We start from the raw sequence: 22435 nt of genomic DNA on the forward strand, positions 1-22435 counted from the left end.
TGTGGGGTCAGTCTGCATTTTCCATCAAGCCACTGTCAATGTGAGAGAACTCGTGTCCAGCTTATAAGCCTATACTTGCATAAACCACAAGTGAAGATTAAATAATCTTTAGACTGGGTGTTGTCTAAATATATATATATATATATATATATATATATATATATATATATATATATATATATATATATATATATATATATATATGTCGTACCTAGTAGCCAGAACGCACTTCTCAGCCTACTATGCAAGGCCCGATTTGCCTAATAAGCCAAGTTTTCATGAATTAATATATTTTCTCTATTTTTTATCTTGTGAAATGATAAAGCTACCCATTTCAATATGTATGAGGTCAATTTGTTTTTATTGGAGTTAAAATTAACGTAGATATATGACCGAACCTAACCAACCCTACCTAACCTAACCTAACCTATTTTTATAGGTTAGGTTAGGTTAGGTAGCCGAAAAAGTTAGGTTAGGTTAGGTTAGGTAGGTTAGGTAGTCGAAAAACAATTAATTCGTGAAAACTTGGCTTATTAGGCAAATAGGGCCTTGCATAGTAGGCTGACAAGTTCGTTCTGGCTACTAGGTACGACATATATATATATATATATATATATATATATATATATATATATATATATATATATATATATAAATATATATATATATATATATATATATATATATATATATATATATATATATATATATATATATATATATATATATATATACCATTAAATATGACCGAAAAAGTAAGATTAATAATTCTAACACAAATTTTCTCTATCTTTCTTACATTTCTTTTCACTGTTGATGGTAATTCAAAGATCAATTCTCCAAAATCCATTTTTATTTCTAGTCTGACGCGACACTTAAACGCGTTTCGTAAAACTTATTACATTTTCAAAGACTTTAGTTTACAAACACACAACTGAAACTGAATAGAGCTTTACACATCTTCGAGGTTTATATCTACATTTGGGTGAGGTGGATGAGGTGAAAAACGAACTTTCAACAATGGGTATTCAATGGGTATTAAATTCCAACACAAGACAGAACACGAAACAATGGGTATTGAATGGGTATTAAAATCAAACACAAGACAGAACACGAAACAATGGGTATTGAATGGAAGTAATTGTCGAAAGCCTATTGGTCCATATTTCTTGATGCTTCTATATTGGAGCGGAGTCTTGAAGTGGGTAGAATATAGTTGTGCATTAATTGGCTGTTGATTGCTGGTGTTGACTTCTTGATGTGTAGTGCCTCGCAGACGGCTGGATGTCTGCGAGGCACTACACATCAAGAAGTCAATATATATATAACTATAATATAACAATATATATAACTTCATGCTACACCATGAAGTTTCCTCGAGCAACTATTGTGCTTCACCACTTCTACAGAAGCACTTGACACTCCTCTTCACTGCTTCTCCTCACAGCTCGAGGTCCTCTCCTCCACTACCTTGGAGTCTCATCTACTACTCCCTCTGTGCTGGCTTTGAAGTTCTCAGCAACTTCTTCCCCAAAGACAAACCTGCAACCCATTGACACTCCAATAAAAATGTTTCCCCTTAAACACATAAACAAAAATAACCACACAATATGTTTGCCTCCAACATCTATCTGCTCTCTACATATTGTGAGAGTGGACTCCCCCGATTTGGGCTGGTCCATGCTCCGCCTTGCCCGGCGGTCCTCACTCACTCTGGGAGGGTCCTCTGCCGCCAGGAGCTGCGCTCCCTCAGTCACCTGCCAGCGCTCAGAGGGGACGGTGGCTACCACCCTGCGGTGGTTGGCTGGCTCACAGCGGTGGTAGGTGGCGGTAGATGGTATAAGTGGCGGCGCACTAGGTGGCGGGTGGTAGACTTAAGCGGAGACCTACCCCACCCCTCCCGAGCAAGCTTAGCGCTCCCAACACTTTGGCACCAAAAATCACTGACTCGAGATTTTCCACGAATTTCTATGAGAAAACTGCCCCTGAACACTTGACACGAATTTCTCCGTTCCTTATCGACTGCTACAGAGCACTAGCAGGAATTTGAACGTCTATAATTACTGGCATGGAGACCCACGAGTCTGTTACTGCTCGTATGCAAATTATCCAAGTCAAGATCTTTAGATCTCTACCCACTGTACACAATGTCTTTCTCCCCTTCGAGCGACGATTTCGGCCAGATTCTGCTGCGACCACCGTCGTAAATGAAGCATGAGGTGAAGCAGTTTAGTCAAGCCACCACAATGCCCTATACTCAATTTGGCCGAATGAGTACAGGGAGCGTGAGGACACAGTGGTGCCTGAGTTCAGAATAACGTCTCGAGGGAAGGACACTGGCGATTCCCGCGTCCTCCTCGAAATAACCAATGAGAGGGAGGCACTCAACGGCCTACCCCTCTTAACCAATCAGCGACGGTGTAGCATGGCCTCTAGGGCAACTTCAAGATGACCGACTAACATGGCGGCTCTAGATGTTTACTAAAATGGAGGCTGTTGCCATGACGACGAGTCAAGTGGCTGGCGCGGTAGGCCCACAGCTCGCACCACCCTGTCCCAGGCCTCCCAAGATTCCCGCACAAATCTTGAGTCCCTAGCTCCAAGCCATACAATAGAATGATGCTATCAGCTCTATCTCGGTCCACAGTCGTGCTACCCCGGCCAGGGTAACATTTCTGGAATGCTGATGACTGGGGGTCTCACATGAGCCCAAACACTAGATGTTTTGGTTGCTGGTTACCAAACTCCAGTTCGCGCACTTGACAAGTGCACTTAACGAGTGTACTGGCCTCCACAGGCATAAGAGCACTATTGTAAGTGAACTGGTGAACCATCCCCTCACACATATAGTTTACTAAAAATGTTAGAATTTCTTTCTAACTGGACGATCTATTTCTTCAAGTTCTGTCATATTTTATTATTCTAATTTCTAATAAGAACTAATTAAGTCAAACTCAAGAACATGCCACTAACATTGGAGACACAGAGATCTCTTAATAAACAGTTGAGACATGATATTAATTTAATTCTAATCGAGACCCTTGATTCGTTGTGCAGACAAATTTATTGAGTTGGCATAAAAAGGTCTCCCCCATTTATAATGGACATATTCCAGGAATGCGAGGAGCATAGCGCCTAGATTTTTATTATGAGTATTAGGTATAAATGCAACTAGAATATTGTATGTGGTATAGTCAGTGTCAACACCTGGATTATCGCCAACTGGCACCAAGATCGTACAATTCCAAAATTAAAGGTCTAGTCAAGGCATTAGCGTGGTGGATTTAATTAGGTATGAGCCAACATGATTGTAGAGTTAAGCTTCTTTGAAGATTAACCTTTTAACTTCCCCAAGGACGCAACGTTGACTAATAAATCTGTGGCAATATATAAAATGTTCTGTGAGACTTTGTTTGGGATAAATAAAGTGCTTGTGTGCTGAATAGAAGGCTCATCAGTTTGGATAAAATGTAATTTTAAAGAGCGGTATACTGCATTATAGAGATTTTGAAAACAAAACGGGCAACAGTATTGTTGTAGAGTATGAGCAGCATACAATGCATCATTGATCTCGGCCTGTGTTAGTTTGATGCGATAATCTATTACTTTTCAGGTTTAGTCCTAGCTGTTCTTACGTTCTCTAGAATACCTTGTCACGAGTATATTAGTAGTTCTCGTGAAAATGTAAGTGGAGTATACTACTAGTTTACCATCCTCCTTAGGCCCTACTAGCACCTAACCTATTTTGATGTTAATGGTAAAGGAGATAATGTGGGAAGTAAACTACCTAAGATGATGTCATTAGTAGGAGAGTTGATTTTAGTCATAAACCAGCTAAGATGGTGTTAATTGTAAGACTTGATGTGAGAGGTGTTCCAGATGAGATAATGATAGAAGTAAATAAGTTGATGTGAGCGATGAACCAGTTGAGACGGTGTTAGTGGTAAAAGAGTTAATGGTATGTAAATAGCTAAGGTTTACTAGTACGAGTACTGACTCACAGTGTGGTGTAGAGAACAGCGCCCTCAGCCCACAAACTCCGTAAGAGAGAATATGGCCTAAATTTTATCTCTGGCAAATAGAAAAGACGTGGCAGGGATACTTAACTGTCTCACCGTTCACCCAGGCGCAGTTGGGTACATGGTCGAAAAGCTATTTTTTAATTATGATCCAGGGAAAACAAATTGAGGTAAACCATAAGATAAAAATGTAAATGACGTTTTCTTAGCTCGCAAACAAGAGTAATAAATCGCCTGATAATATACTTTTAGGTTAAACAAATTAAATAATATATAATTAAGTTTTATCGTTGTTTCTTCGACTTTCAGAAGAGTGTCATCATTGCCACCAAGCAGGGATTCAAAATGACTTCTTTAATAATGACCAACCCACGCGTGGAGAAAATGCTTCTTCGTCTAGGTTACAAGGTCCACACCACATTTGACTTCTGCACCCTGGAAGAAGGTCTGCTCGACCTGTCCCGCATGGATCACAAGCAGTTCAAAATAATGACTAAATACCTGTCACCAAAATCACAGTTATAATCAGGAAACCACAAACAATGAGAGCTTTTTCAAAGACTTTTACTTAATTTTTTGTAATGTTTACATTACATGTCAGTCAAATTTTGTTTCAATACAACTCTAAACACACATTAGAACACACACATAAACACATATTCATGTAATATACATATACATACAAGCAAGCACATACACACACAGGAAGAAATGGCTAAACTTTCCATCACCTGATGCACTAGTTCACTAAGCAGTAAGTAGGTCCCTTTAAGTTAGACAGCTGGAATAGACTGCATCCTAGGAATGTGTGTGGGTTTGTACTCCCCTAGTTGTGCTTGGGGGTTAAACTTTGGCTCTTTCGAGTAGTGTAAAAGGAGACATATGTTGGGAAATCTACCAGTGATTGTTTTGATTATTAATTCAATAGATTGTATTTAATTATATTTATTACTTGTGAATGGACTGCGTTTTTATGATTTTTGTATCACCGGTAAAATTACCTTCATATATTTTTGGGAGGGTTTTTTAAATCAATTTATCACACCCTAATGAAACAGTTGATATAAATTATCTGCTAAACTGTAATTAAATAGTTAGTAGTATTTCTGCAACTGTGTTAGTTATAATTTAAACTGTCTCAGGTGGTCATCCAACATCAGATTCCCTTGGGCACGTACTCCGTACTGGACAGGTATTAATGGCGTCTGGGTGGTCTTGGGATGTACCAGCTCAATGTTGTTTTATGCGTGTTGACAAATTACCTGTAGAGATGTTACATAGTAACATATGTATAACTAAAGATAAAATTCATTTATAAATATTAAACCATCACGATTAACATATTAATCATGATGGTTTACTCATGCTGGATGTGTTTCCCTGCTGCTTGATGATAAATTCCTACACTAATAAATGGTCCAAAAATATATGTAATAAAATAAATCGAAAGCTGTACTTTCCATGGGTTTCAAGGTTTGGCAACAATTAGTGATTAATGTGAGTCACTCTACATTCTGGACTTGCTGGAGTAATTTTCTGTGTTGAGGGAGGCACGCTCTGTTACAGCTCAAGTTTCACCAACAAAAACTAAGATGGCTTTTCCCTCCTCCCTACTCACTCTGGATGTGTCCATGAACAGTTAATTTTTTATTTTGGAGAATTGGTTTATTTAGCATATTTTATTACTTATTATTATGGAATGTATGATTAAATGAGAAAGTTTGTTAATTGTGTTACCAGTTCTGAGACTGGAGAATTTTACAATAAATTAGCTAGAAACTTTTTTGTTGTTTATTTCAGGGCTAAATAAAGTATTTATTAACTACTCGAACTAATGCAAATTAACAGTATTTTATGACTGTTACATTATAATGTTATATTTGATATGGGAATTTCCAATGTAATTCTGGGGGGTGGGGGGTGGAACATGGGTCGGAGTCCATAGTTTAGGACTGGCGAACACTTCAATGCTCCCATTCTGAATTATTGTAATTATGTTTAAGTTTCATTTAGGACTGTTGTTCAACAGTTCGTTCATGACGGATGTCCTGTACTGGAGCTGCAGGGATGGGAAGTCTCTGGGCGACTTCATTTCTTGCTAGCTCCAAAAGAACTATTTTTTTTATAGTGTCTTGAGATTAGTGGTGCCTCTGCACTTTATTTGCACTATTCTCAAGACATCTTGGCTGTCTGGATAGACAGAGACTATATGGCCTAGAGGCCAATCTGAGCATGGTCAGGTATTGTCCACCTTAACAACATTGTCAGGATGAAGTTGTATTCAGGATGAAGTTGTATTTTATTATTGGGGTTGTGTGCCTCATATTGATACTCCCTCGGAACAGTTAGGTACTCTCGGGTCCAAACTTCAATCCACCGACTAATTACTCTGGACTGATGTTTGCAACACTAAACCAGGACGTTCTCTCTGACATATGAATGATCTCTTAGTCCCTCGTCAGTGAGGAACGCTAGAGGAGCTAGAGATCCTCCATACATCAGATGAGACAGACTTATATCTCAGGTTGTGAGATTTCGTCAAAGAGGTAGGTCAGTGGTCGGTTATTGACCAGAGTTTCAATTTCCGTGACAACAGTTTGGAGTTACTGAAAATCGATCTATTGGCGATGTAGGGTTTTCCTATAACTGCGTGTTATTGTCACCACCTTCTGCTCAGAGAACCCTTTGTGCCACGGTGCTCTGAGGGTAGGGTGGTGGGGGGTGGGGTGGTATAAATTTCCACTGGCTCTGTCGTTGATTCAGGGCAGTGCGTACCACTGACTGGTTCTAGACCTCTCTCAGGCATACTTCCCATTCCAACAACTTTGATCCATTGTCAGAGATCATCAACGTGGAGCAGGATCGACTGGCAGCAAGTCTGCAAAAAAACCCATATGAATGTCTCTGCACACCAGTAAAATAATAATATAAGAAATGAATTATTTCTATATCATACATCTGTATTCTACATCAGATTCTTATCAGAATCATACATCTATTGAATCCTTCCTATATTAGAATCATACATCTGGAACCTAAATGACATCACCACAATCGCCACGTCTGCCATTAGACCTATGGATGCCTGCATGCCTTTACTTGTCTATCTTCAAGTATCTAGGAGGTTTGACAAGAAGCTGTCTTAATTGAAATACCACTGGAACATAATTCTGAAACAGTGACATACTTTATTTTTAAGTCCTAAATAAATAATTAATTTGTTTTGTAAGTACCACCTATAATCATTAAATCCAATAAAAAATTCTTTTACAATCTCATTTTTATCTATGTAATCTGTCTAGACAATACAAATAATGAATATGTATTCATTGAAGGCCACCCTCACTGAGAGAGTGGTAGCCGCCGTCCAGGGCGAGAACACATGATTTACACACACAGTGATCACGAGATGATGCTTGAGACTTTCAACAGGACCAGAGTTAGTTAGTTAGTTAGTTTAGTTAATTTATTATGCACCCCATACCCATCTTGTGGGCGGTAGTGGAAAGGGTAACAGAGGCACATAATGGGCTCAGGGACTGATCCCCACAATTCATTTAGCTAAGCAAGTTACAATCTTGATGAGCTAGTTACAAAATTCAATATAAGTCGTCACATCAACAATGGGTTCGAGATCGACCTCAAGTACAGGTTCTAAATCAAGCAACTGACATATGTGGAGAGCTAGTGTCAAAATTTATATGTTTGTCCTGCACACCGCCCCTCATCCAGTGGGCAGCGGTGGATAGGTTACAATCACTCAGTTACTACCTACAGTTAGCAAACTGGGGATATTTGGCTAAAATTTCTGATAGCAGATCATTTTGAATGAAATATTGACACATCGCTGGAACATGGGTTATAGAATTGTCTCTAAATTCACGTATCTTTTCGCACTCCATCACATAGTGACGGAGGGTGTGCGAATAATTTTGTTGACACAGTTTACATTTGGTCAGGTCTACATCAGCAGATAATGAGAATTCCCAGAGATACTTGTAACCGAGTCTAAGCCGAGCAGTAGTAACATCTAGAAGTCTGCTGATTTTATTGGATGATCCATAGATGTGTGGCTCCTCTTGCATGATAGTATGATGATAGATGGAATTACTGGTGTCAATTTCACTTTGCCTCAGATCTACAAGATCTTGTTGAAGTTCTCGGTGTACTGCTGCTCTCAGATTGCTCATTGACAATCCAAGGTTACACTCAACGGCTCCTTTAAAGGCAGATTCTTTGGCTAACTTATCAGCTCTATCATGCATTCGGAGGCCAACATGAGATGGAGACCACATGAAATGGACTCTGTTACCATCCTTAATAATTTTGTTGTATTTGTGTCTAGCTTCGGACACGAGCATGTTACAGTTATGTCTTAAAGAGTTGAGAGCATTTAAGGATAAGGAGTCACTTACAATTAATGTATCAAGTTTTGAGACTTGTACACATTTCAGTGCAAGGATCAAGGCAAATAGTTCAGTCTGAAGGGTAGAGGCCCAGTTGTTTATACGGACTCCCCGCTCAAAGTATAGGCCATCGCCCATTGTCAGGACAACTGCACTTCCAGCTACACCCGTGGTGCGGTGTAGGGTACCATCAGTGTATATAATTTGAGAGAGAGAATGCTCTGTGGACAGAGCATCAATATGGCTTAAGGCGTTGAGCTTTGCCTCAAGACGAAGCTTGGGCTGATCTCTAATTTGCTTCTTGGGTGGAAAGGGAGGGATTAAAACTGGAAAGGGTGTAACCTCCCACGGTGCAGGAAAGTGCCGTTGTTGTTTCTCTTGGTACAAATCATGAACCCCATACATTCTGAGTTGAGTTCCAGTTTTTGTTATCCATTTGGAACAATGCTGATCTTCAATAAAGAAATTCTGGAGGGCTTCTGTGCAAGGATTAGGATGAGTTAGCCTAAGCATTTTTATACCAATTTGACAGTTAATTTCAGTAACACGATCAACAACGCTCAGAATATTAAGTTCCTTTCTCATATTAAGTATCTTTGTGGTACGAGGGCACCCAAGGATTATCCTCAAGGGTTCGTTCTACAATTTTTCAAGCCCTCCAAGCTTTCTTTCAGGCATCAAAACAAGCAGAGGTGCAGCATAATCCACTAAAGATCTGATGTATGCAAAGTACATCATTTTGACAATTCTGACATTGGCACCATAGCCTGAGTGATAACCTGCAACAGCCTTGAGAGCTCGGAGCCTCTCTTTAAACTGACGACAGAGTCTGAATACAACAGGACCATACAGTGGCACCTCAAGGCCAAGGTATTTGAATCTGTTTACATAGTCAAGCTGGGAGCCATCAGACAGTTGCATCTTGCGAACAGCTCCTCCCTGCCTGGGTGGGCGCCGATGTAGTATCTTTGTTTTCTCTGCTGAGATAATTAAACCTAGGTCCTGACATGAGTCTAATACAGAGTTAAGAGTGTTCTGCATGTTAGCATACCCAGTGGTGTGTATCATTATATCATCAGCATAGCTAATGATGTGGACGTTGGGTTTGCTCGGTATAGAGTTTAACAGCAAGTTTATTAAGATATTAAATAAGGTAGGACTGAGGACACCACCCTGCGGGGTACCTAGTTCAAAGTCTCTCGTTACACTCCTATGCCCCTGGAAAAATACAGATGACTTCCTGTTGGATAAGTAACCCCTGATCCAACAAAGAAGCCGACCACCAATATTCATTCTTGCAAGCTCACTCAAGATAACATGTCTATTTGCAATATCAAAGGCAGACTTAAGATCTAGGAAGGTGGTATATGACTTTTCAGTGTGCAGGGTAAGAAAGGTGGTGATGCTATGATGCACACTCCTTCCATGCATGAAGCCATATATCTGGGGGGGATAGCATGGTTCTTATTCTATGGAGGAGACGGTTTAGGACCATTCTCTCGAATGTTTTGCTAATGTAGCTAGTAAGGGAAATTGGGCGGAAAGCATTCTCTTGATTTGGCTTGGAAATTGGAATGATTATACTGTTGGTCCAAGAGTTAGGAAGTTCCCCAATAACATAGCTCATATTATACAGCTCAAGCAGGGGATTCCCTGGTCGAGAGAATGGTCCTAAACCGTCTCCTCCATAGAATAAGAACCATGCTATCCCCCCAGATATATGGCTTCATGCATGGAAGGAGTGTGCATCATTGCATCACCACCTTTCTTACCCTGCACACTGAAAAGTCATATACCACCTTCCTAGATCTTACCGCACAAACTAATCTCAATTCTCAGTGATAAGTTACTAAAATAGCTCTCTAAGATACTCAGGGAGGTGTTGAACTATAAATCAGAACAAATTATGTTTGCAATTATCTAATTACGAGTGACGAGTAGTACACCCACAGCACATGTGTTCGCTCTCCACTACCAGTTATTTCTTAATCCTAACAAGCGCTACAAGTGAATCTATTTTACAGCAAAGCTGCTATCTTATTATCAAAATACTGTGCCTCATATCATCAAGAGAAATCATAAATCTGGCAAACGGTTAGATGGGCATCGGTTTTAAATTTGGATAAGTTATTATGTGTTTGCAGAGTGTAAATTGGCCAATTGTATGCTTTATGACCTTAACTTGTTCATATAAATTGTTAATCGTTATTTATGGGGAAACTCCCCACAATCAAGTGAGCATTTATCTTGGTCTTTACAATTTAATCTGAATATATGTATAAACATATGCATATATAATTAATCTGTATAAATCATCACGATATCAATTGCTATCACAGTAATCATTAATTTTTCATATTTGCTTACATATAATATCTTGCTTGTATCATATAACTAGTTGTTGCTATAATTACTAAACATAATCTCCGTTAGTTGCTACGCAGTCAAGAGCTTGGCTAGACTATAGTGTTCAGATCTTTTGATTCCTGAAGAGAACCAGTATTCAGTCATTGTACTGTGTTGATCTTCTCCACCCATTGTATAAATTCAATGCTAATGCGTTTAAATGCCAACAGGTACATTGTGTTCCTTCAATCAAAAACCTTGTTTACTCTTTAGAACTGTACTTGAAGTTTACAGCTCATTTACCTGTATCAAGGACAAGAGGATTGGCTGGACGTACAAACCGACTAAGGTTTTTTATAATTTTATTTTGCACTCTTATTTTAAAGTAGCATTCCTTACTTTCCAGTCCTCATTATATCTCTCCCCCTGGTATTTATCCCACACTTATATCGGGAGTCACTTCTAAGTGTAGTGTAGTGTCACTACTCCTCCTCCTACTTACCAGTGCCACTACTCCTCATGTAGTGGCTCAGGTAAGCAAGTGCCTTCACAGGGATTTTGTCCCCCAGGGCCTGTCAAAGTTATGGCTCCTGTGTAGTCTACACCACTGGTCTCAAAAGGACGAAGGTGGACAACTCGTTCCTTATTGAGTGGTGAAGGTCCTGGATAGGGACACACCCGAGCTTCGTACCTCTGGCAGACTACACAAGATTTTAGAAGTAATTTTACAGTCTGACGACCTTGAGGAAGTCAGTAATGTTGTCTTAATGCGGTGTTGGTGTTGTTGTTGGTGATTTAGGGGCAACGACGACCGTGGGACCAGATGCGCCCTGGCATACCTGTGAAGGGTTAATCACGAAGTCCGGAAAGGTAAAACGCCAAACCTACTCGTGAAACGAGTGACGCCAATCACTGGAAACTAATATGCCTCGTGACAAAGAAACCCCGACCAACAATGTCACCCTGGGAGCCCCAGGAGTCCATCAGGGTGACAAGCACCGGCCCCGCCCCACATAGAGAACACTAGGTAGCAAAACCACAAACTCGACCCCCATCTAAAACGCGAAAGTCATCCAGTGCTCCCCGACAAAGTAAAAGCCGGCCGCCCACCACGGCTGAGGGCACACCAGGAGCTTACCAAGACCCACCAACTCCCAGCACCTCTCGCCCAAGCCGGCGCTTGACACCGTCACCCCACCCGGAGAACCATCTTGAACACGACCAAAAATATCTATAAGAATCAAGTGACCTAGGGCAATTGTGTGCCAGGCGTCGTACAACTGGACCGTTGAAGAGGAATGCCAAATGGCAGTATCAAATCCAAATCGCAAAACAGAACGTCATCCGATGGCTCCCAGGTGGAGGAGGCATCCAGACGTCCGCTCAGCATCTAGGTGGAACCAGGAGTCCCTCTTAATGCAGTAAGAGTATCTAGTACCCCAGTCAAAGAGTATCTAGTCAACAGGATTCTCTTTTGTGGGTACATATCTGAGTTTGTAATCAGATAGCAACTCTCTCATTTCCTTTATGCGATTGCTCACGTAGAGTGTTTTACTATTATTAGTTTTCACCTACTGTAATACTTCCTCATTATCTTACCATACCACTGTTTCTTCAAAGGGGATGTTACTTAAGGTTTTGGTAAGATAATGAGCCAGTCTTACTTCTAGCAGTAGGGCAGTTAACTCCAGTTGTGGTAATGACCGTTACTTTTAGGGTGCCACCCCCTGGCTGTAGATGTAAGAAAATTTCCTTGCTCATTAGTTACTAAGTAGGCTACTGTGCTGTAAACCCTTCCTAATGCATCACAGAACACAAACACATGTAGCTTAATTGATTGATTTTGTTGTGTGGAATTTCGAGGGAACTAGACAGACTCTAGGATACTTAGATCCTTCACTAGCCCCCTGCCACTATTCATACAAGGTAGGAGTTAGTGGATCATCCCAGCCTTTCCTATCTTCCCAGCATTCCTGCATTAACAACTTCCCTTTAAACACACAGATTTCTAAGCACACTGGTACCTAGGAAGGCAAGGTTAGATTAGCAAAAGTTAAATATATGTGGGAACAATATCTCCCGGCCAGACCCCCAAAATCACTGTTACAAACCGTACATTAATTCTCGTGACACGTAACAGCAACAAAATATTGTAGTCTAGGGACATTTACCGATGCTGCAATCTCAGGGTGTGTCACCAGTATAATCCCTTGGTTTGTACAGGCAAGAATTAAAATTAATCACCACCCTTAGGAATAAGTAATCACACATATAAAAATAAATGTGTATTAGAAATATATTTCAGTAAATTATCAATATTATATATCAATCAACAGATGGGTAATCACATGTAAATCAAAAATTATGTCTCCACAGGCTAACATACTACAACAGAACATAATAAATATAATATAACAGCACTTAACTCCTAGATGTGATCCTTCTTGTGTCCAAACAGTTACTGAATAATTTTCTCACGGCAGGAGCCGATCTTGCTTCTGCACAACATTTTGAGTGACAGTTTTTAATTAATATAAATCTTACTTAAATGGAGCCATATAATGGGAATTAATTAACTAAATTAAGGAATGATCAGATTTACATGCATAAACAGAAGTAATGTAGTTATTAATATAATAGTTATATATTTATAAAATAAAAATAATTTTCTGGCAACTGCCTAACATAGCAGGAAATAATATCCTACAATGTTGCCGTCAAGATGAACAAATAATAACGGTTTCACACGGTCTTTCCACTAAGTGATCAGTACAAAATATAACTTTCTGACGGGAAGCTGACTCGCTGACCACCACACACACAAAAATAACGGTTTCCCACGGTTTGGTCCACCTACTGATCATTACCGCAATATAACATATCAGCACATACAAGTAATGATATAAGCATACAAGAACATACAAGTACTGATATAAGCATACAAGTAATGATATAATATACATACAATTAATGATATAATATATAAACACATACAAGTAATGATGCATGGAAATAGTAATTATTTTATATATATATATATACGTATCCAATAGGGGTACGTAACAATGAGTAGGTGTATCAATTGTCAGAGGAAAGGTAGGAATTACGAATGAACACTGTGATAGGTTAGATAGCATGTGTGAGTTGTGGTGAGCGTGTGTAAGCGAATGAAAAGCATTTAGTGTCGTTGAAATTGTAAAAGAGGTAGTGTTTGTATACCTCAATAAAATCTAGTGAGCACTATTGTGCTACGTAGCTAAAGTGTGGGGTTTAACCGATCGAAGGAGGATAGTCAAAGAAGTGCTGTTTACCTCGTAACAAGTGAGAAATATTGAACATTACATGAAAACTGGAACGGAGTTATTCACACAAGAGTTGATAATAGGATTTTTTTGTTGAGTGCAGATGAAAAGTAAAAGTTTCTGGGTAAGTAGCCTCGTTTGAAAAACTAAGTCTCTATGTACTTGCATTGGTAACTAAAAGTTTCTGGACATGTAACCTCGTTTGGAAAAAAATATGACTTAATTAAGAACTTGCATTGGTAAACTCTGCACATTTGTGATTATTGAAATAAATGAAGAGAGCGAGTTGAGCAAGAGTTAGAGAAAGTGTGTGAAAGATTTTGCAAGATTGTGCTTGAGACTGTGATTTGTTTAAGAGATTAAGAAAGAATTGAGAAAGTTTGTGCTTGAGGGTTAATGTGGAAATTGTGTAGAAGTGACTTTATGTTTGAGAATTTTTTTATAAGATTGTACATTTGTATAATGTGAGTGTGTCAGGTTGAGAAAGGGATAAAATGAATATGTTGAGAAAGGGATAAGATGTTAGATTGAGAAAGGGAGAGGTTTATGGTAGCATGTGTAAGAAAAATTGTGTAAGGTCGAAGAGCATGATTGCATGCATTATAAGTGACATTTGCATGTTATTGTGAGAAACACACTATTATAAGTGATACAAATATGTAAATGAGCAAACTAATGAGTGTGATTGTGATTTGTGAAGATATTGAGAAATTTGTGCAATAGTGTAAAGATGATAATCGAGTTATGTTGGTATTTGACTTGACACGAGGCGATATTTAGCTAGTTCGTCTTTTTATGTGTGGAATATGTATAAACAATGATTGTTGTATATCCTTATTGATACTTTTACAGGTACAGCCTTTGTGTCAGGCTATATATGTATAATAAAAATTTAAGGGGCAGTAGGAGAATAAATGGACGCTAAGTCAGAAGAAATAGTGGATGTGTGTTTTACAAACTGATTCACTAATTGAAGAATACTTGCATATAAAGGAATTACGAAGTCAGTATGACTGAGATAAGGAGATGTAAAAGAGAATAGTGTCTTGTTGAGTGACTGCTTTCAAACTGGCCCTAGCCTGACACAAAGGCTGTACTACGTGCTGTTAAAGTTCTGCATAGGGACTTATGCATACATGGCAGATTCCATGCATACATGCATACATGGTAAGGCAGTTCTTAAGGTAGGCCTAAAAGAGGAGGACCGAAATTACACCAAGTTCCTATGGATAAAAGATCCTACTGATTCAAACAGTGAAAGAATTACATCCAAGTTTGCTTCAGTTTTGTTTGGAAAAACTTTTTCACCGTTTCTGCTCCAATCAACCTTAGACACGCATTTGAAGAAGTCCAATAACCCAAATAAAACTGAAACTAGTAGGTGAAAATGGTAAACAACATCTGACTAATTAACAAGAAAATCGGTGGAACGAGAAACCACCAACTTAACAATGAGGGAACTACCTATCTCTAGTCAGCAAACCCTTCGACCCCTTGAGATTATTATTAAGTTCAACATTATTTAAGAAACTTGCAATATGCAATGCCAGAGTCATCCTGTGTAACAAGTAACCTACGTTTCAGGATTTTGGAGGGAAGTCATCCAATATTTTGTATTTGCAGTGAGGCCATGCAAATTTTCAATGTCGTGACAATTTAAAATGAAGTGTAGTGCCGTGCCATTCTGTTATTTATTTTAGTCAGTCAAGTGCCAAGTGTTAATTAACCATGGAGGATCAAGTGGTGTCGCTGTTGGATAAGCCAGACTTTGAGGGAATTAAAAACCTAAAAAAGTCTGCCTTAATAAATATGGCAACTAAGTTAGAATTAACAGCCAAAAATAACATGACTAAAGCACAAATTCTGAGTCATAGTGACACATTTAGTAGAAAATGGTGAGTTAAAAGAGGAATTTCTGGAGAAAGTAAAGGAGGAGACTAGTGAGCAAATTGCTTTAAGGCGTCTTGAGTTAGATGCACAATTATCGTATGCTAAACTTGAGGCTCAAGAAAAAGAAAATGAATTTGTAAGGCAACAGAAAATATTTGAGCTTGAAGCTCAGCAGAGGGAGTTTGAAACTAGACGTATAGAGATTGCCGCACAGTTGCAGTTAGAAGCAACTAAGAAACAGCAGTTAGAAATTCAACAACAAATGGCAGAGGCTAACCACAGACTTGAAACACAGCGTTTGGCAGCTGGGCATGGTAATACTAGCAATGTTTCAATGAGGAGGATCCCGAGGTTTTTTTCTCACATTTTTCTAAGATTGCAGTCAGTATGAACTGGCCAAGGGATCAATGGGTTGCAATCATGCAAAGTCAACTGAAAGGACGAAGTCAGGAGGTTTTTGCATTTTTACCTGATGAGAATAGTTTTGACTATGAGTTTGTTAAGAAAAGTATCTTAAATGCTTACCAATTAAATCCGGAAGCACAGAGACAAAAGTTCAGGAACCTAAAGAGGGTAAGTGATCAGACAATAGCAGATTTCACCCGTCTAAAAGTTAATTACTGCAACAGATGGCTAAAATCACTTTCAATAACCGAGTATGATGCTCTTAAGAATCTTCTTATAACAGAAGAAGTGATGTCATGTCTCCCAGACCAATTGTCTACTTTTATGGCAGAACAGAAAATATAACAGACATTTATGAGCTGTCTAAGCTCGCGGATGAGCATGAGTTGTTGACTAAGGCCCAGTTTAAGGCCCAATCACCTGAGTTTAACCGTAGAGTAAATTATAATGCTCACCGAACTCCTTATCAGTATAAATCCAATCCTATTGCTCCAGTTACTCCCATGAACTCTTCTCTTATAAAACCCAAAGTTGTTACTCCATTGCCAGGACCATTGAGGGAGCCGGTCGACCGAGCGGACAGCACGCTAGACTTGTGATCCTGTGGTCCTGGGTTCGATCCCAGGCGCCGGCGAGAAACAATGGGCAGAGTTTCTTTCACCCTATGCCCCTGTTACCTAGCAGTTAAATAGGTGCCTGGGTGTTAGTCAGCTGTCACGGGCTGCTTCCTGTGAGTGTTTGTCTGGTCGAGGACCGGGCCGCGGGGACACTAAAAAAAAAAAAAAGCCCTGAAATCATCTCAAGATAACCTCATCTCAAGAAGATAACCATCTAATCCTAGTAATGTTAATTCTAAACCTGCAGTTGGTTCCACAGGTGTGTCCACTGTCAGGCATTGTACACATTGTAAGAGAAGAGGACATGTGATTGCTTCTTGCTATAGTTTGCATCCTGAATTACGGCCAACTGGTCTTATTATGAGTAGAGGATTGCAAACTAATAATTCTCCATGTACTACAGTCAATCCCCATTGGATGGCTGAATTTAAACCATACATTTCTACAGGTACATTATTGTGTAAAGATGGTAGTAGTAAGACTGTTCAATTACTCCGTGATACTGGAGCTTCACAGTCTCTTATTGCCCAGAATGTACTTGATGATGTTGACACCCGAGATCTTGGTGATGTTGTGCTTCTCCAAGGTATTGCAGGTAGTGTGCAACAGGTGTCTTTAATGCAAATTAACCTTGATTCTAATTATACTTCAGGATAGTGTAATGTTGGTGTAAGTAAACAATTGCCCATTCCAGGGGTAGATATTTTCTTGGTAATGATTTTGGCAACCGAAAGGTTGAAGGGACCAGGTGTCCAATAATGTTAATTAATCCCAATAATGTACTAGATTAACCGGAAGCAGATGATAGCATTATTTACCCTGCTTGTGTTGTAACTAGATCAATGAGAAAAACAGGCGAAAGTAATCCTGTCTTCACTAAGGTAGCTGTTCTCAAGACCAGGACCCCTTCAGTAAAGTAGTGGGAGGTGGATCTTGAACATTCTTTTATGACTCGACTGGATGATGAGAGTGAGGCAGTAGTAGAAGCCCCGCCGAACCTAAACCACAAGGAAAGTGAAGGTGAGGAGGCTGAACTACCTGTACCTTGCCCGCTTGTCTCCCCTAAACCAGTTGTCGAGAATGAGGCCGAAGTAGCTATTCTGATCAATCAGGAAAAGTGATCTAGCTACTAGGTTCTTGCCCGCTCGCTACTGAGTCTGAGTCATTGCCCTTAAGTGTTATACAGACTACTGATCCTAGTTTACTTGAGTGTATTTCTGAGGCACCTGATAATGTTGATGCATTGGAGGAAGGGACGGGTTTCTTTTTCAAGGATCGACTTCTGATGAGAAGGTGGAGACCAAATGGAACTCCCTCATCAGATGATTGTGAGACCAGAACCCAACTAGATGTCCCCAATGTTTATCGTAAGCAGGTCCTGCAGGCTGCACATGATGACCCCATGGGAGGTCACCAAGGTATCACAAATATGTACCATAAAATATGCAAATATTTTTACTGGCCCAAGTTAAAGAAAGACGTGGTCAGATATTGTCATAACTGTGTACCCTGTCAAATTGTTGGCAAACCAAACTAATCTGTACCAAGAGCACCATTGCAACCTATTGTAGTTCCTGATGAACCATTTTCTCATGTTGTAATAGATTGTGTAGGTCCTTTACCTAAGACTAAGTCGGGTAACATTTTTATGTTTACTCTTATGTGTATGACGACGAGATTTCCTGAGGTATATGCTTTGAGAAATACCAAGACTCATAATCTTATTAAGTGTCTTGAACGATTTTTCTCCTTGTTCGGAATGCCTAGAGTTATCCAGAGTGACAATGGGGGAAATTTTGTTTCCAAAGTTTTCAAAACTTTCTGCAAATCCAAAGGGATTCAGCACACATTTTCCAGTCCTTATCATCCACAAAGCAAAGGTGGGCTTGAACGTTTTCACCAGACGTTGAAACAAATGTTAAAGACGACAGGAGAAACTTATCCACGTAATTGGGATGAGAATCTCCCTTTTATACTGTTTACTGCCAGAGAAGGGTTACAAGCGTCATTAGGGTGTTCACCTTTTGAGCTCGTATTTGGTCACCAAGTGAGAGGTCCGTTAAAAATGCTCGAAGAAAACTTGATGGGAGATGTCTCTTCATCAGAGTGGTTGGTACTTGAGTGAGGTCAAGGACAAGTTGTGTCTGGGTCGAGAGTTGGCGAAGGAACATCTGGAACAGACTCAACAAGCCATGACACAAAGATATGACAAAAAGTTCAGGGCTAATCTCAGGTCGTTTGCTGTCGGAGATTTCGTGTTGGTGCTAAAACCTCGTTTGGGGACTTCCATGTCCCATAAGTTTGACGGACCCTACCAAGTGGTAGAGAAGGTGGGAGACCTAACTTACAAAATATTTAACCCTACTCTTTCAGAACATAAAATGAATGTGCATATTAACAGGTTAAAGGCTTATGTTGGACCGGAAGTGGTAGCTTGTTTTACTAGGGAAGAGTTACCATCTGAGGGAAATTGTAGTGAAGAAAATGATGTTAATATTCAACTTCTCAGTTCCAGTTCCAATGGCAGGGAGATGCTATGTCATTTACAGGAGGAGCAACGTGATGAGTTCCAGGTTCTGGTGGACAACCATACATCTCTGTTTGGGGAGGTTCCCACACAGACCCACCTCATCACACACGACATTCAGCTCCTGGACAGCACTCCAATTAGACAACATCCTTACCGAGTGAACCCAGAAAAGAGGAAACTTATACAACAAGAAGTGGACTATCTGCTCCAGCATAATTTCATTCGGCCAAGTCACAATACTTGGAGCTCTCCGTGCTTGTTAGTGCCAAAACCAGGGGGAACCTGGAGGTTATGTGTAGATTATCGTAAACTGAACAAGAGCACTACTGTTGATGTATTTCCATTACAACTGTTGGAGGAGTGTATTGAATCAATAGGACATGCTAATTTTGTAGGTAAACTTGATTTATCTAAGGGATATTATCAGATTGCCTTAACTGATTATGCTAGGGAAGTCACTGCTTTTGTTACACCTGATGGTGCTTATGAATTCAATGTCATGCCATTCGGTTTGAGGAATGCACCTGCCACCTATCAAAGACTCATGAATTTTTTACTCAAGGATGTGCCAGATTGTAGGGTCTACCTTGACGACATTGTTTTATACAGTAAGAATTGGGCAGATCATCTTTCAGGCCTTAAGCAATTGTTTACGGTGTTGAAAAACGTCAATTTAACAGTGAATATGAATAAGTGTAGTTGGGCAATAGAGACTATAACCTATCTTGGGCATGAAGTAGGACAAGGTAAGATAATTCCTTTACAAGATAAGATACAAGCCATTGTGAACTACCCAGTGTTAACCAGTAAGAAGGGAGTCAAAAGATTTATCGGTATGTGTGTTTACTATAGGCGGTACTGTAGAACATTTTCGACAGTTGCTGCCCCATTGACAAATTTGTTGTGAAAGCAAGTAAAGTTTAAGCGGACTCAAGATTGCCAGAATTCATTTCAGAACTTAAAGGGCATATTGTCAACGTCACCTGTTCTTGCTAGTCCCCAATTTGACAAACATTTGATTTTACATATTGATGCTTCAGATGTTGGAATAGGTGCTGTGCTTATACAAGTTGGTCTACATAATATTGAGTATCCTGTATATTATTACTCTAGAAAATTTCATTCAGCCCAGAAGAACTATTCAGTGGTAGAAAAGGAGGCGTTGGGTCTCATTGTCAATCACGAAATTTGAAATTTACCTTTCAGGTAATAAGGTGCTAGTGTTTACTGACCACAATCCACTTATATTCATAAATATGATGAAAATTAAGAACCAACGAATTCTGCGCTGGTCATTGTTTCTACAAGAATTTAATATGGAGATTAAACATATTCCGGGCAGGCAGATGTCTTTGCTGATGCTTTGCCCAGAAGTTTTGTATATGATGTACCATGAGTGAAATATTCTTTTACTTAACATTTTTACTTCAGAAAAAATGCCATTGATCTTCAATCCATTGCATTTTTTTTCTTGGTGGTGGAAGTGTTACGTACCCCTATTAGATACGTATATAAATATAAAATTATTACTATTTTCATGCATCATTACTTGTATGTGCTTATATATTATATCATTAATTGTATGTATATTATATCATTACTTGTATGCTTATATCAGTACTTGTATGTTCTTGTATGCTTATATCATTACTTGTATGTGCTGATATGTTATATTGTGGTAATGATCAGTAGGTGGACCAAACCGTGGGAAACCGTTATTTTTGTGTGTGTGGTGGTCAGCGAGTCAGCTTCCTGTGAGAAAGTTATATTTTGTACTGATCACTTAGTGGAAAGACCGTGTGAAACCGTTATTATTTGTTCATCTTGACGGCAACATTGTGGGATATTATTTCCTGCTATGTTGGGCAGTTGCCAGAAAATTCTTTTTATTTTATAAATATATAACTATTATATTAATAACTACATTACTTCTGTTTATGCATGTAAATCTGATCATTCCTTAATTTAGTTAATTAATTCCCATTATATGGCTCCATTTAAGTAAGATTTATATTAATTAAAAACTGTCACTCAAAATGTTGTGCAGAAGCAAGATCGGCTCCTGCCGTGAGAAAATTATTCAGTAACTGTTTGGACACAAGAAGGATCACATCTAGGAGTTAAGTGCTGTTATATTATATTTATTATGTTCTGTTGTAGTATGTTAGCCTGTGGAGACATAATTTTTGATTTACATGTGATTACCCATCTGTTGATTGATATATAATATTGATAATTTACTGAAATATATTTCTAATACACATTTATTTTTATATGTGTGATTACTTATTCCTAAGGAGGGTGATTAATTTTAATTCTTGCCTGCACAAACCAAGGGATTATACTGGTGACACATCTTGAGATTGCAGCTTCAGTAAATGTCCCTAGACTACAATATTTTGTTGCTGTTACGTGTCACGAGAATTAATGTACGGTTTGTAACACTCATCTCACAAAATCTTTCATCTAAATCACTACTCACTTTTTTCTGTACCATACTCTTTCTGTACTTTGTGAGAAATATATTTTTAAACTGCCTGATCACTGATCACACAATGTTTCTCTACTCAACCTTTTGCGAGCTCATTTATCAGTCAGTTAGTTTACGAGTAAACTTCACTTTGTTACGTACCTCTATATGATACGTAATTAAATAAATTAATATGTATATTAATAATTGTGTATAAATTACATGTATGTATATTGATATACTTATATGTTCTATGTAAAATAATTTCATGTTACATTGTTGGCGTTAGGCCCAACGTATTGTGGAAATGATTGTTTTATTTCTTTGTGTACTCAGTTTCCCATGGGAACTAATGATTTATATGTGATCATATGTGGGTAACAGGTGAATAATAATTGTGTGAACTGTATCTGGCAAATTGTCGTGGGATAGTCCGTTGCTGGGTGAGCA

The 22435-nt window shown here is 39.0% G+C and overlaps 1 protein-coding gene across 2 annotated transcripts in view; it reads left to right on the forward strand.

Moving 5' to 3' along the window:
• LOC138365413 (uncharacterized) overlaps window positions 1-5667 on the forward strand; it is a 78102-nt gene extending 72435 nt beyond the window's left edge. For both annotated transcript variants that reach the window (XM_069325728.1, XM_069325727.1), the window contains exon 5: window positions 4329-5667. In XM_069325728.1, coding sequence (XP_069181829.1) covers window positions 4329-4544 — 216 coding nt within the window. In that variant the 3' untranslated portion in view covers window positions 4545-5667. The remainder of the gene's footprint in view (window positions 1-4328) is intronic.
• The last annotated feature ends 16768 nt before the right edge of the window (window positions 5668-22435 follow it).

The sequence above is a fragment of the Procambarus clarkii genome, chromosome 16 (assembly GCF_040958095.1).
Source record: "Procambarus clarkii isolate CNS0578487 chromosome 16, FALCON_Pclarkii_2.0, whole genome shotgun sequence".
NCBI classification, from domain to species: domain Eukaryota; kingdom Metazoa; phylum Arthropoda; class Malacostraca; order Decapoda; family Cambaridae; genus Procambarus; species Procambarus clarkii.